The 16,504-nt window shown below is 42.6% G+C and overlaps 1 protein-coding gene across 1 annotated transcript in view; it reads right to left on the bottom strand.

Annotated features, from left to right (window-relative positions):
- The window catches only part of BRF1 (BRF1 general transcription factor IIIB subunit), a gene marked incomplete at its 5' end in the record, with an annotated part of 190,627 nt that overhangs the window by 87,614 nt on the left and 86,509 nt on the right, over positions 1-16,504 (bottom strand). The window contains 2 exons of the mRNA XM_081861258.1: positions 5,530-5,656; positions 13,222-13,315. Of these exons, the coding sequence (XP_081717384.1) occupies positions 5,530-5,656; positions 13,222-13,315 (221 nt within the window). The remainder of the gene's footprint in view (positions 1-5,529; positions 5,657-13,221; positions 13,316-16,504) is intronic.

Raw genomic sequence — 16,504 nt, 5'->3', positions numbered from 1 at the left:
TTCGCTGGGACGAAAAGGTTAGCAACCCCTATTCTAAGCCACAGGGAACCGTCTTATAGGGTTCAGACTAGTTTAACACCTAGCCCAGCATTGTTTGCTCAGGCTGGCTGTTTGGGGTCTCACAAAGAGGTCTTTCCCATCACCTGCTGTCTGATCTTCATAAAAGGAACACTGGCAACTGAAACAGAGACCTTCTGTGTGCCTGTGCTCTACCATGGAGCTATGGCCATTGCTTTATACACATAGGTGGAAATATCTCTTCTGGCATCATGTTGCCACCCAGTTTGGATAGATCCTTTGGGATCATTCCCAACTACCTCCATGACAGAATGAGTCAGCAGCCAAATGTGTAAGTACCTTCAGAATAACAACAACAACAACAACAACAACAACAACAACAACAACAACAACAACAACAACAACAACAATAATTTATTTATAACCCGCCCATCTGGCTGGGCTTCCCCAGCCACTCTGGGCGGCTTCCAACACAATATTAAAATACAGTAATACATCAAACATTAAAAGCGTCCCTAAACAGGGCTGCCTTCAGATGTCTTCTAAAAGTCTGGCAGTTTTTTTTCTCTTTGACATCTGGTAGGAGGACGTTCCACAGGGCAGGTTCCACTACCAAGAAGGCCCTCAGCCTGGTTTCCTGTAACTTGGCTTCTTGCAGCGAGGGAACCGCCAGAAGGCCCTCAGCACTGGACCTCAGTGTCTGGGCAGAACAATGGGGGTGGAGATGCTCCTTCAGGTACAGTGGTACCTCTGGTTACGTACTTAATTCGTTCTGGAGGTCCGTTCTTAACCTGAAACTGTTCTTAACCTGAAGCACCACTTTAGCTAATGCGGCCTCCTGCTGCCGCCACCACGCGATTTCTGTTCTCATCCTGAAGCAAAGTTCTTAACCCGAGGTAGTATTTCTGGGTTAGCGGAGTCTGTAACCTGAAGCGTATGTAACCCAAGGTACCACTGTATACTGGACCAAGGCCGTTTAGGGCTTTAAAAGTCAGCACCAACACTTTGAATTGTGCTCGCAAACGTACTGGGAGCCAATGTAGGTCTTTCAAGACGAGTGTTATGTGGTCTCACGGCCGCTTCCTGTCAACAGTCTAGCTGCCGCATTCTGGAAACTACATAGTTGTAGTTTCAAAAGGCAAAGTTAAGTTTCAGCAAAGATCTGGTGGGGATAAAAACTTTTTGAAAATGTCTCTAGAAAACCTTTTGGAGAAAGAGGATTTAAAGACAACACTGAGGAGGAGGAGGAGGAGGAGGAGGAGGAGGAGGAGGAGGAGGTGTGTGTGTGTTTTCCCCCACAGTGATAATAATTTATATGCAAAATTAGTGATAGATATTTCAGGACAATCAGCTCAGGAGCAGATTCTAGTGACACTCTGCATGTCTTGGCAAGCAACGTTTTGGAGCAATTCCAATGCAATTTAATCATAATTAATAGCAGTGCTTATTTTAAAATGGACCAGTTGAAACACAGAATTCCATGTAACGTTGTATTCCTCCCCCAACCCTGAGCATCTCCAGTGGGAGCAGATCTTGAAAAGGGGTTTTTTTGTGGGGGGGGGATCCAATTAACAAGCAAATACCTTTCCAGCTGTGGCCTTGGTTAATTGGGGTGGAAGAATGAGAGTGGCATACAGAAGAGAAGGAATGTACAGGCAACAAAATAAGCTTAGCTGTATCGTGCGAAAGATTTTAAATCTGGTAAGTCAGAATAAATTTGTCGCTGCACTGGGTGGTGAGCTGATGGGGAGAACTTGGGCACAGCAGGTAACCTGCCAGGAATTATGTTGAAAGCAACTGTGACGGCTCTGCAAACGGAGCGAACGCTCGTGCCCAGCAGAATTTCCCAAGCAAAGGCGGGCACTGAACTCAAAACGCTGATGCAGGGCTGGCACATATTCACTTCTTCAACTATCTTCTCTCTGAGCGTTCCCTGGCTACAGCTCAGCCCTCTCTCGCCTCTGCCAAAAAGCTCCACAGCCAAAACCGTCCACCACTCCTTGTTGCTCAGATCACACGCCTCCCTCCTTTCTCCATCCCTCCCACGTCCAGTGCATCCATTAAAAATCTCTGAGAACTTGACCCATCTTTCGGCTCTCACTTCCCACTAAACCCCTTGCCTGTGACCTTCATTCTTCAAACTTTGCTGCTCCTCTGCTGCCCAAACACAAGACTGGGCAAGGCTTGCTCTCAAATGGCTCCACCCACTCTAGGCATAAGAACCTAAGCACTCTGATCAGTCAGCCCAGTGGCCCATCCTGTCCAGCAATGCGCTCTCACAGTGGCCAACCAGATGCCTACAGGAAGCCCACGAGGAGGATGTAGACCCTATAGCACTTTCCCACTTGTAATCCTCAGAGATATCAGAGCATACTGGCTTCAGTGCAGGAGGTAACAGCCATCATGACAAGCAATCATAAATAGCCTAATCCTCCCTTGCAGAATGCCTACTCCATCTTCTTTCTTTCTTTCTTTCTTTCTTTCTTTCTTTCTTTCTTTTTTTAAAAAAAGACTTCTAATTCCTTAGGGTGTGGATTTTTCTCATTTCCACATGTAAAGAAAGATACGCTACACATTGATGGTTCTAATAAATAATAGGTAATATCATAATGAAGTGAAGAGCTGTTAGAAATTGAGCTATCAGTGCATTGGGAAAGGGTCTTTTTAAAATAATTTTATCAATATGAAAAGCATATCACCACCACCCAGGTCATTCAGCAGCTTTCCAGAATGTGTGTTAGACTGTGTAATGAATGCCTCTTTGGCAGTTGTTGAAAGGGGCATGTGTGTGTCCAGTAGCAGACTTGACTCATTTTTCTCTTGGCACACTTGGGCCTGTCAAATATTAGCCTCTCCCTGCCAAAGCCCACAGCTAATACAGATAAAATAAAAAAGTACTGAGTAGCTCAGCTGAGTCTGCCTTTTTGGACATGTTTCTGGGCCAAACCCAAAAAAATCCAAGGAAATAAAACATCCGAGGCTGTTTCCTAGGAATCTGAATTTTCAGCCTGGATTTGCTTGCCCAAGTCCTCATCACCAGTTTCAGACATCTGAAATGTACATCTGGCAGCATCAGTCACCAGGATGAGAACTTGTTCAGAGGGTAAGGGGCAGGCAGGGTTGCTTTCAGCAAGCATGAAATTCTCACCAGATAAATTGAGGTGAATGAGGGAGTTTAAATAATATCTGAAATGAAGCCATCCCCATGCACTTCAGGGGCCTCAACCTTGCAATTGGCAGGCATGTCCAAAGTCTGTTTCGAGGGCCTAATCCGGCCCTTGTGGCAGTTTATTTCCTGGGGTAAAATCCTAAAAAAACCTCAATAACTTCAATCCGTAAAAAAGTCAACAACTTGGCCCTTTGGTCAGCCCTCACGGCCTTTCACTTAATCAAATCTTGCCCTCTTTGAAAAAAGTTTGGACACCACTGGAAGGTTACGTAAAACCTCTTTCTGAGTGAGTAGCTCAGAGGACCACCTGCTTGGAGGATTAACCGCTGCTCTATGTCATTTAAAAATGAGCGGTCGGGATAGTGCATTTGTTTGCAGGATGGTAACTTTCGAGTTCTGTATCAGCAACAAGTATGGCTCATGTAATATGAGGGTACCAGTGGAAACAGAAGACAAATTGTGCTACAAATGAATTGAAGGCTACACAAGCCAACATGGCATTGCCCAGAATAGATTCAATCTACAGTGTTTGTACTTAACAATAGATCAGTATTCTGCTAGGAGCAAAAGACAATATAGAATAAATAACAAGCTGGGCCTGCAACAAAATGCCGCAGTATAGAATGATCCTGAGGGTCAGATTTAAGGTGCTGGTTTTGACCTTTAAAGCCCTTCATGGCCTAGGACCCTCGTACCTACAGGACCGCATCTCCTGGTATGCCCCACGGAGGACCTTAAGGTCCATATATAGCAACACCCTAGAGGTCCCGGGCCCTAAGGAAGTTAGATTAGCCTCAACCAGAGCCAGGGCCTTTTCAACACTGGCCCCGGCCTGGTGGAACGCTCTGTCTCATGAGACCAGGGCCCTGCGGGATCTGATTTCTTTACACAGGGCCTGTAAGACAGAGTTGTTCCACCTGGCCTTTGGCTTAGAATCAGTTTGATTCCCTCCCCCTCTTTCTTTTTCCTTTCTCCTCCTGTGAAGAGGATGCACCCTAATGTTTTAATGTTGTATTTTAATCTTTTTTAAATTGTATTTTAATCAACTTGTTTTTATTATTGGTTGTTAGCCACCCTGAGCCCGGTCTTGGCTGGGGAGGGCGGGGTATAAATAAATTATTATTATTATTATTATTACTGCTCCAGTCAATCTTGTATTCACCAATATTCAATCCATTTCCTCCCCACATGCAGCTTTCTGTCCCCCACCCTAACAGTCAGCATTCCATGTCCCCTGGGTACACCATCCTCACTGGTCTGTTCGGGGAAGTTCTACTCTTACTTTTATTTTTCTAATGATTTTTTATACTTTTGCAAGCCTTGGGGTTCTTTTGTGCCTGTCAATACCTCCTCTCTCATGTGCAAATGGGACCACCTTGTCTATAGAAGGACCATCACTCACCTCTGAAATTTGGAAATGGGGGGATGACAATACAATGTGGAAAACACCATTTATCACACCCACCCCACCCGCATTATCTCCTGTCATCCCTACCCAAAAGAAGCAAGCATTAAAATCAACAACAGCGCCATACCAACAAAAGATCAATGGCTGTACAAAAACCTCATAGAGTTTGTAGGATTAGCAAGTATGACAGCCAAAATAAGGGACTGGGATGAAAGGGAAACAAGGGGCAAGTGGGAATATCTTGGAGAATACTTAAAAAGAGTTGACGTTAGAATCCATTTGCAAGTGGGAACAATTTTCTGAGGAGCAGCAATAGAAACTAAGGAAAAGATGGGAGTAAAGAATGGCGGAGAAACTAATGGAGATGCAGCAGAATGAAGGTTTTCTCTAGAGGGTTAGATTGGGAAGTCTGAATGAAATGCTGTAAGATGAAAAAATGTAAAAAGATGCAGAAGGTATACTGTAAAATGTGTGAATAATAAATAAATAAATCAACAAAATCAACAATAGCTCAAGCTGACGCCAATCAATGAAATTTCACACGTATCAGTTGGCAATGCTTTGCTCTGCGCTGAAAGTAAAATCTGAAAAGGCTTAGGGCAGGGTCTTCTTTGTGCTGGTGCTTTGGAAGGTTCACACGTTTAGGTGAATGATGAAACAGATATTAAATATTTTTTTCTTTTTCACGACACATGGATGGGTCTAAGTAGATCCTGATTGTTTTTGAGAATTATTTTTGCACATCAGGTTTCGATGACGTGTTGGAGCTGACCTCACTATTATATGATCTTGCTGGTATTATGTGCACTTTCATGTGGTTCTTTTTTCATCGCTCTTGGCTTCCAGATGGAGGAATAAAGCAGGACAGAATTCTATAGACACTGCCTTTCCAGCCACAAAAGCAAGGAAGAACTATGCGTACAAAAGCACTCACCTGCTGAATCTTTATCTTTCGTTGACCAGCTGTAAATGAAGGAGGGTCACATTCTTCTTCCAAATCAATTGTCATGAACTCATCTATTGTTAGCTGACTTGCAGGTGTGTCTTCAAACTCTGTAAGTCTAAAAGCACACGGGAAAAGGTTAACACAGGATTTCTCTCCATGAATTTCACAGCAGACCAACAGAAAAAGATGTAAAAGATGTTCCCCAATTCAAAACAAAACTAAGTAAAGAGCTCAGCCAAAACCATTTCAAATAACCCGTCTTTAATGACCAACAAGCAAGGCCTATAATCCCTTTTTCCAACATAAAATGCCCATTGAAATGCAATTCCAGAGGGACAGTCATATTAATCTGCTGCAGCGAAAATAAGAAAGAACACTGTGGCACCTTTAGACTAACAATTAAATAGGGCAAGAGCTTTAATCAGATGTATGAAGTGTTATCGTGAGTTGCAGGAACATATATGCCCATGGATAGCGGGGTTATAAACAGTGAAGTCACAAGGAAATTCCTGCATTTAATTTCCTTTATAATCAACCTTCATAGATCTTTATAATTATCATTAACTTGACTAATTTATAAACTGCTGCACAGCCTGAAGCTATCAAAGCACTGTATATAACAAAATAAAAATGAGATAAACACAAAAAATGCAAGCTCTAAAAGCAACAAAACCATTTGTACAAATTCTTATAATTATTTTTAAAATTTCTACAGATATACAATGAACATTCCATAAATGACTGGGTCAGACCTCAGAGAAAGCCTTCTTCCACAAAAATAGAAGACGCTACTACGTCATTAACAGTAGTCAAATTAAAATGCAGGAACAAGCTTTACGTTCGTCTCAAAAAAAATGTAATAAATCAATATTGTTTAAGTATTCATGATAGCCCCCATATTGCAATCAAGTTTAAGTCATCCAACCCTGTACTGACAGCAAGGCCTACAGAGTCAAAAGTAGAGGTCCCTTCCAAGACTGTAATCTGAGATCCTTTAACTTGAGATATTTGGGAATGAATGTGCAATGTTATGTTACACATGCAAAGCTCGGGCAGTGACATTTTGGGTGTTGTGTTGTTTTTTTTAGCACACACACAAACACAAAAATGTGGGGGAAATTTATCCAATACTTTCAAATCAATACAGTACAAGAAATGATTTCCAGCTCTGGCCTGGGAATAACCATGCTGCTTTTAGAAGCATTTCTCCCCCCTCTCCTCACTTCAAGTGTGATGAACACTACGTACTTAATAACACTTTGCATTCTTATAGCACATTTTAAGTGTTCAAAGCACTTCATATACTCTTGCAGTAATCTTGTGAGGCAGGCCAGTATTATCAGCCCCACATTGCTGCTGGCAGGAAGCTGGAGCTGAAAGGACAATCACTTTGCAACCACTACTTGATGAGCTCCAGGCGAATGTGAAGCTTGAAGCAGGGATTTCCTGGCTTCTGCTCTTAGCACCTGCATTGCAAGCACTCAGACTGGGGGGAAATAGCAACCGTACGCCACAAAACGGCAAAAGCTATGCCTAGTGGATGAACCATCTATCTCTCATGCCACGAGGACCTATCCTGCAGGAATTCAAGTACCAACTGTTCTCCAAGAAGGCATTACATACCATCACAAGCTTCACCTTGAATCTTCAGGTGAGGTTTTTCAATGTAATCGGCCCCTTTTTCCACTTCCTGAAAAGTTACAGTCTTTACAAGTTACAGAACTGGTTATCCAAGATAATTCTGTACCTCTGGATTGGGACCAACCAAGAAAGAAAATGATCTGGGATTGTTTTGGTGGTGGTAGTGGGGGAAGCAGTGAACGAGACACCTGTTGCCAGCAAGAGATGGGATAGCTGGTTTCTTTCACCAAGCAGTTTCTCTGTTTTATTTATTTTGTTCATAGTGCATACAGAAGGGCAGGTAGTAGTCTGGAAGCAGACGTGAATAGGGACAGTACTGACCCCCACCCCCAACTAAAACTGGATGTGACACCTGGCCCTTGTTCCTACTGTGACCTAAGAGGGTGGGGAGGGTCCTGGGGGCTGCCCTATTAACTCTCACGGTGGCCTTGCCACATGAAATAAAAGAACAGGTGGCAAAAAGGAGCCACCATAGCTGCCTGGCTGGCTGACACCAGATAGCAGTTCAGTTCTAGCCTAAGTTGACTTATATCCAACTCTCTTATTTCCTGCTATACCAGGCTTCTTCAACCTCGGCCCTCCAGATGTTTTGAGACTACAAATCCTACCATCCCTGACCACTGGACCTGCTAGCGAGAGATCATGGGAGTTGTGAGCCAAAAACATCTGGAGGGCCGAGGTTGAGGAAGCCTGTACTATACACACACACAGTGCTTTTTGTGACAGCATCACAAGTACAGAATACCATCACATTTTTTGTTGTTGTTGCTGCTGCCGCCCATGGCAGTCATTTTGCGCTGGCACCCACAGCACTGGTATTATCATTATTAAATCACCTTCCTTACCAAAGACATCCAAAGTGACTTACAATGTAGACCCAAAAGCCAATGACAATGAACACAACCAATACAAAACTTTTTTTAAAAAATCCACATCTATACAAAAAAGGTACCTGCCCCATTAAAAGAGACCACAAGTACTTGAAGCCCTTCAAATTAAAGGTCAAATCCTCAGGTAAAACAGAAACAATTTGCCTTTTATCAAGATATGAATATCAGCGCTTCGTTTTTCGCCAATACAAAGAAGAGAGCACTGTCTGAATCCACATCCATGAACCCCTATCTCCAACACAACACCCTCAAAAGTGGCCAGCAAAAAGTCAAGAAGCATAGAATCTCCTGCAGATGAAAAAGGGAGGTATGAGGATAGAAACAGGCTGGTTGTTTTGATACAGGTAATAGATTTGACCCTTATTGAGCTGGCAGGTTTGTATGAGATAATGCTCTACAGGCTAAGACCAGGTTATGATGCTACCAAAGCATGCTCTTCAGCTGTGACCCTGGATTGCTGGCCCCCAATGACAGAAATGCAACAAGGCAAGGCAATGTGTGTCTGTTCAGAGCAGAAGCAGAAATGTGCTGTACCTCCCAGGAGTTCTTGTAATACTATGCAGGTATCCTCACATCACAACATCTACATACCAGTCCCTGACCCATCACAATGATTAGCATATTGCTAGTCAAGAAACCAGGTTTTGGCCACATGTAGAGGGGGGAAACCTGAGCACGGCTTGGCCTCAAGCCAAGGGGGCTGTAAAGATTTGAACTTAAGACAAGTGCTTTCTAATTCCGGCAAAAGCAGCAATGATTCTGTCAGAGTTAGACAAACATAACTTGTAATCCTCTTACAAGTGTCACAGGCTATGTCAAAGAAATCTTCGGGGACCCAAAATTTTTCTAGCTCATCTATGGATCAATGATAGTCTAAGGGCAAAAGGAAGAAACAGCAAAACATTTTGGGTTGTTTTTGTACTGACTTTGTAGCTGCAACTCTCAAGCGACAGCAATGCTGACAACTGCTTAAGCGAGTGTGAAAATGAAAGTACTGAAGTCTACCAGCAAATTCTTAGTGTCTTTGTTGTAAATAGTTTGCTGAAATGTTAGACTCGCTTGGAGGAAAATCCTGTGGGGAAAATGGCACTTTCTCTATGGAAGGAAAACAGAGGTTGATCAGTGAAGTTACTGGAAGAAATATCAGAAAGATACTCAGATTGGATCTTTGCCTAATGTGCGAGCAAGCTGCTTGTCATTCAACCAATGATAGCACTTTGAAATTATGCTAGTATGTATTTCAGGCCTCTACTTAATTTAGCAAAGCAATTCTTGGTGCCTCTCCAATGAAATTTGTTTCCAGATACCAAAAAAAGCCATGCACTTCCATTCATAACAAACATTCTTTTCCTTTTGGTAAGATCCCAAATTCCTCTTCTCAGCCATCTGCTTAACAGCTGATTCAAGATCCGTCTTGACTGACACATATCCGCTAACCACTGACATTGCATGTTCCCCACCCTACCCCAAGTGCTTAATATAACCTCCCCTCATCTTGCTCTCTTTCATTGTTAAAAAAGTTTAATACAATGCCCATGAAAAGCATCAGAACCTGACCTATCACAAAGCCAAAAAAAACCCCAGAATATCACTCTTCTTCCACTCCTAAAAATAACCCATGCTAGAGTCTGCTGTGTACATGAACTTGTTCACCCCTACAAAGTGAAGCCAAAGGAAATGTCATTCAGTATAAGAATCCTAGAATCCTAGAATTGGGAGGGAAACCAAGGGTCATTTAGTCCAACCCCCTGCAATGCAGGAATCTCAATTAAAGCACCCAGATGCCCATCGAGCCTCTGTTTAAAAACCTCCAAGGAAGGAGAGTCTACAAGCTCCCAAGGGAGACCCTTCCACTGTCAAACAGCTCTTACTTTCAAACAGTTCTTCCTGGTGCTTAGTCAGAATCTCCTTTCTTGCAACTTGGAGCCATTGGTTTGAGTGTTACCCTCCAGAACAGGAGAAAACAAGCAAAAGAATTACGCATTCTCCAAAAACTGTCAATACAGGTTACGAGTGTGCAAAGTTTCCAGTGTATATGATTTTAGAAAGCTCTGACACTTGGATGCAGTTGATGGAAGGCAGAAACTAATGACCAAGAAGATTCTGGAAGATAGGACCATTGTTCCATATAACACATAATGCGCAATATCAGGAGTAGGAAATGAGTGCCCTTCAGATGAACTGCAGTTCCCCCCACAGCTGATCATTGACTATGCTGGTTGGTGCTCATGGGAGATGGGAGTCCAACAAGAACTCCTTGTCTATACTGACGGACGACAGCTCTACCAGACTTCCTTCCTTGTCCTACCCAGAGATGCCAGGGACTGAACTTGCGTGCAAATTATGGGCTCTGCCACTGAACTGCAGTCCTCCCTAGATACAATGAACTGAGAAAAAGAGGGACAGGGAGAGGAAGGGGCAGGAAATCCATTCCCAACCTCACCCTGAGAAAAACCTCAGGTGAAAAAAGCAATGTCTATCACAAGAAGCAGTGTGTGTGTGTGTGTGTGTGTGTGTGTGTGTGTGTGTTTTAAACACTTATGTGAAACAAGTACTTATTAATTCAGCCAACTTCTACCTAATGACATTTTAAGAATCTAAGTGCTTGAAGGAAAAATCTTGGGCTCAGGAAGACTTACTCAAAAAGGTTTGTTTTGAATATGCCTCTGCGATAAATGCAATATAATGTGGGGTTATTTGAGAAACATCAATCATGTTTTATGGATTTGTGATAAATACAGTTGTAATTATAGCTCCCTGAAAATAATTCAGCTGTCACGTTTACCTTGTCAAAGTAAATAACACTGTCAATTTAGTTGATATGCATGACCTGAGTAAACATTTCAAAGCACGAATTTTGCAGTTACGCTCCTTCATTTTAAACAACTGCTCAAATGAATGTGCTTCCACTACAATTCAGCACATTTGCTATCACTCAAATAAAATGAAGGCTGCGCGCCAATAATCCATTGAAATGATTTGGAAACCGTGCAAAGTATCTGCTCCGCAGTGCCACGCGCTTTTAAATGGGCTTAAATCGGTATGTTGATCAACTAAAGATCAATCAGTCAGAATTGTGGCTTTCAAATGATGTTCTTATGAAGCCAGGATTTGCCCTGAAACTTATCAAGTGGATTAGAAAGAAAAATTAATTAAAGACACGCCATTTGATGCTATAAAACAGCAGGATGGCGAACTAGATCTGGGCCAAGTTTGACACATATGCAGGACCAGCCACCTGTCAAGCACAACAATGTCAAGCAGGGCTGGGGAACATCTGGTTTTCAACATCACAATATACCACCAGCTAAACATTGTGATATACTGATATAATAACAATATCTGAGATAAAGATGGAGGTATATAGAGGCATTAGCTAGCTTCAGAGTTTTTCCCACATTGTGATTTTGGCACAACACACACACGCACACATAATTCACGATATATTGCCAGGTCAAAAACTATTAGCTTACCAGTAATACATCCAATATATTAAACTGTATTTTCATGTCATTCTTCAGACTTAAGTATTTTAGCATTTATTGAAAGCATAAGCAATAGAAAAATTCAGTGAGATAATTCTGCAGCTATTTGCTTTTTAAGGGAGGATGACAAGCTCCATACCACTCGACTTTACAGACAATAGTTTTAGAATTCCTATTTAATGCAAATGGTTAAAAAGTGTATAATGTGTTTTTGCAAGATGAACTCGACAAAACACAAACACTTTTTAAAACGGAAAGCCTTTTTTTTTATAAAACTTTTTTTTTAAATGCTGTGCCAATTAAACATATGGGATTACATGGAAAATTTCCATCATACAACACCTTTGTCATTCAGACCCATCAATGACGTTGCATTAGCTAATAAAGTTGCCTCATTTGTGCATGCTACTGTATGGTTCACTTCAACCTCTGAAGCATTTCAAATGCTGGGCTTTAAAGAGATTTCTTTTATTGGCAGCAAGCTACAGGGAGAATCACCTTCCATCCTATGAGTTGCAAATACATCCCATGGATTTTACTTAAAACAAGTCCACAGCATTTGAGCCTAAGCCCTAATAATTTTTGTTGCCAGCGTATTAAATGAAATGCTTGCAAGGCAGTGGAATCCTTGCCTTAACATCTCTGTAGAAATGACTAATTTTAGAACAGTTTTTCCAATCCCCAAATCCCTTGAACATATCATATAGGAGGTTTCAGAGTTCACAGTACAGAAAGGCAGCCTCCTTAACTTCAATGAAGGGGGAAGCTCCGTGCAAAGGAAATAAAAAAGGAGCTGCTCTTTTTGTGTAAATGAATGGGGAAGTCTACATGCACAATAATTCTACATGTTCATCCTTGAAGACATTGGTAATGGGTGGGAGCAGCTGAGTTCCCAGGTTTTGTCTTCACTGTCCTATAGCTTTGGCAGCCCGCTTGAGCTGAAGATCTTACTAAGTACGAAGGTGAGGAAATTGTTTGGCACAATTTTGGGGTTTGGGGCGAATGCAAATTCAACAAGCCTCGTGTTCTATAGAGTTCTCCAATGCAAAACAACTTCAAATGAGTCACTCTCTAAGGGAAAACTCAAAGTGGGTATGTTGTAAGGTACAACAACAGACCTTGAACCTGGAATTTCATAACCATGGGAGATGGTCAAGTGAGTTGTCTGTCTAGGCGAGCAACACTGGCACCAGTAAATGGCGAGTAACAGGAAACCTCTGAGTTGGCTATGCCTCATAGAATCATAGAGTTGGAGAGCTGGAAGGAACCACAATGGTCATCTGATCCAACCCCCTGCAATAAATAAAGGATACCAAGCCTTCTGACCTTGCCTAGCCTATAGAGCAGTACCTTCTCCCTGCTAAGACTTCAGCTCTTCAAATCTAGGCTCCAGGACCAGCAACTGACCTGGATTGAAGAATAAACCTTCCCAGCCTATATCTGGGTACAGCCACTCCTCACAGCCCAAGCTAGGCCCTGGTGCTCACCACCATGCATATTCCTATCAGCTGAAAGTTCTGTGTGAAACTGCTACTCTTGCACAGGGTCAGGATTGTGCAGGCAAAGAATGTCTTTCTAGAAGTGTAAAATAGTCCTGTCTTCATGGTAAACACATTGCGCTGCATCTTACGTAAAATGTGAAGACCCCCACAAACTTGACCTACCTTTTTCTTAGTGTTGATTCGCCAACTTTAACCACTCTGATGACTTCTTTCACAGTGCGCCGAAAATCATGCATTCTTGCCGCAACTAGAAGAGCTAGAGCATAAACAGGGAAAGGGCTACATCAAAAGGCAGTTCAATGCGGGGGAAAGCAAGGGAATACAGTGAGTCATGCAAGTACCATCTGAAATTCTAATTCTCATATTAATTTTAAAATATTGATGTTTAGCTCTGGGCTTGAATACAGAGTGATTAAATTGGAATTTTATAAAACTTACTTTGCATGCAGTAAAATCAAGCCAGCTGCAGAAAAAGTTCTGTAAATGCAACACAGGGCTTTTTTCTTTTTCTTTTGGACACACCATATATATATATATATATATATATATATATATATATATATATATATGCAGGTTTTGGTGTCCTCGGGTGTCTTCCCGTGTAAAAGTTGGGGTGAAGACGGGAAGACACCCGAGGACACCAAAACCTGCATTCCTGTACCCGTGAAAATCTACGAAAGCATATATATATATATATATATATATATATATATATATATATATATATATCCTTGCAAACTCACATGCACACACATTGCAAGGCAAAGGGCAAAGAGCTCCAGCATTGATGTAAAGTTCACGTTCCTCACCCCAACGATCATGATCAGACATGGCTGAAGCAAAATGCTGTAGCATTGCAGAAGCTAAGTGACTATGCAGATTAAGGGGTGGAGCTATGCAGATAGAAGAAGGCTTGATTCTCAATGGCAAGGATCACCCAGGGATGGAAAGCAGGTTTAGTCCATCCATCCCAAGCCCAACAGGTTTCCCAAGTGCACCCATTTACATATATTTAGATGGATGTTATTTATGTTCTGCATTTGTCCCTCATCTACATAATCAGTAAAACTGTCTCAACCTAAAAAAAGATTATAAAAGATGACAAAAAATGCTTGACCTGTAGTTGTGGAATGCCACGATCAAGATTACAAGAATAAATCTGTCCAGGACAAACAGGTGCAGAACCCTGGCTTAAATAAAATGGGATTGCCTTCTGATCCAGCTGTATGATGTCTGGGATCTGTGGGCAAATTCCCTTCCACTGTAATCTGTACCAGGGCTTGAGTTATCTGTGGTTCAATTGAAAGCACAACAGAAGCTTTTAAAGTACAGAAAGGAGTGGACAGAGGGACAATATTCTCCCTAATTCTAGAACCTGAAGAGTCACCCAGCAAAATTCACTAAAAGCAGGGACCAAACAAAAAACGCCACTTTTTCAAACAACATTTATTCACAGGGCTGTCACCCAAGTCAATAAATCCTAGTCAATAAAATCTGTACAAGTTTGCATGTGAATAAACAATAATTCTGAGGAAAAGGGCACTGCTAACACATACTGGGCACTATGCAGCAATAGTTAGATTCAGAGTAGACCTATCGAAATTAATAGAATTAAGTAACTTGCCCATTTATTTCACTTTGTGCAAGCAGTTTTGCTCTACATAATGGGACTTTCTCCCCTCTCCTCCTGCTCTCTGTGTTTCCCTAACCCTCTGGAGTAGATACAGGAATAGTGCAGGGCACACATGGGGGCGGGGGGGGGGAGAGGGCAAAAAGTCTCATTGTACAAGTGTGAGTCATTTTACTCATGCATTTTTGTAAATAAAATGGCACTGAGAATGGCTAATGTCTGATACCACCCTGTACCTACACTTCACAGTAGTCATAGTCTTGAAGAGAGCATTTTAAGGGGAATTGGGCATTTCCCTTCAACGTCACCTGTCACCCACAAGTCTCTTTAAAGCACTTATCTTTTATAGAGTTGGTTTTGTTTTAATCTTTGAAAAACTGATTAATTGGTTAAATTTTGCGGTATTACTTCGCTGACTAGTGCAATCAAATGCCATCGTGTTCACGGCCCTGCTTCAGAGTTTTCCAAAGGAATCTGGCTGGCCACTGTTAAAAGAAAATTGGACAAGATTGATCATAGTCTGATCCAGGAGGCCCTTTCTTCTGCTCTTACATAATCACCTAATTCCATGTGCTACAAAAACCACTAGCACGATGCTCTTCAGGGAGCTTATTGTCTCTGCTCGAGGAATACTAATGTGCGGATTACTCCACTAGAAACTCATGCTGCGTTGTGAGGGGTTCTGTTAGGCCAGCGGACGGTGGACTTTAGCCTTGCTTTCTTTAGCAAAACCTCAAGCTCCCAACAACCGCAGCCAGATGCAAAATAGTAGCATGGGGACACATTGTTTAAATCAGGGTCAGCAACCTGTGGCCCATGGGCCACAAGCGGCCCAGGGGGTTGATTAAACAGCCCAGGAGCTATCCCTGAACTGAGCTGCCCGCTCAGCGAGTCCCCGCGTGCTGCGCTAAATCGGCACAGCGTGGAGCGGGGACTCGCTTCCGCGGCGCCGGAACATGACCCGGCTCACGGAGGAATCTCCACAGGAGTGAACCAGCCCAGGCGAGGTAAACCTTGCCGACCCCTGGTTTAAATTAAGGGACTGGGTACCTCCGAGACATGCTCAACCCTGGAAATTGTTTCCAGCACCAGGACTGAGCTTTCCGTCACGTCACACAAAGACCCAGCCCTGGTTTTCCTCCTCAAGCTTTCTTCCTATCAGCAGCACAGTTTAGAAAGGGGAGAAGGGCTTTCTGTTGTTGCTCTTATGAAACAATTTGAAGTCAAAGTCTTTGCTGATCTAGAATCATAGAATCATAGAGTTGGAAGAGACCACAAGGGCCATCGAGTCCAACCCCCTGCCAAGCAGGAAACACCATCAGAGCACTCCTGACATATGGTTGTCAAGCCTCTGCTTAAAGACCTCCAAAGAAGGAGACTCCACCACACTCCTTGGCAGCAAATTCCACTGTCGAACAGCTCTTACTGTCAGGAAGTTCTTCCTAATGTTTAGGTGGAATCTTCTTTCTTGTAGTTTGGAGCCATTGCTCCGTGTCCGCTTCTCTGGAGCAGCAGAAAACAACCTTTCTCCCTCCTCTATGTGACATCCTTTTATATATTTGAACATGGCTATCATATCACCCCTTAACCTCCTCTTCTCCAGGCTAAACATGCCCAGCTCCCTTAGCCGTTCCTCATAAGGCATCGTTTCCAGGCCTTTGACCATTTTGGTTGCCCTCCTCTGGACACGTTCCAGTTTGTCAGTGTCCTTCCTGAACTGTGGTGCCCAGAACTGGACAAAGTACTCCAGGTGAGGTCTGACCAGAGCAGAATACAGTGGCACTATTACTTCCCTTGATCTAGATGCTATACTCC

This window comes from Podarcis erhardii, assembly GCF_964252035.2.
Source record: "Podarcis erhardii genome assembly, chromosome: 1".
NCBI classification, from domain to species: domain Eukaryota; kingdom Metazoa; phylum Chordata; class Lepidosauria; order Squamata; family Lacertidae; genus Podarcis; species Podarcis erhardii.
The sequence above is the reverse complement of the archived record's forward strand: the minus strand, read 5'-3'. Positions and strand labels throughout refer to the sequence as shown.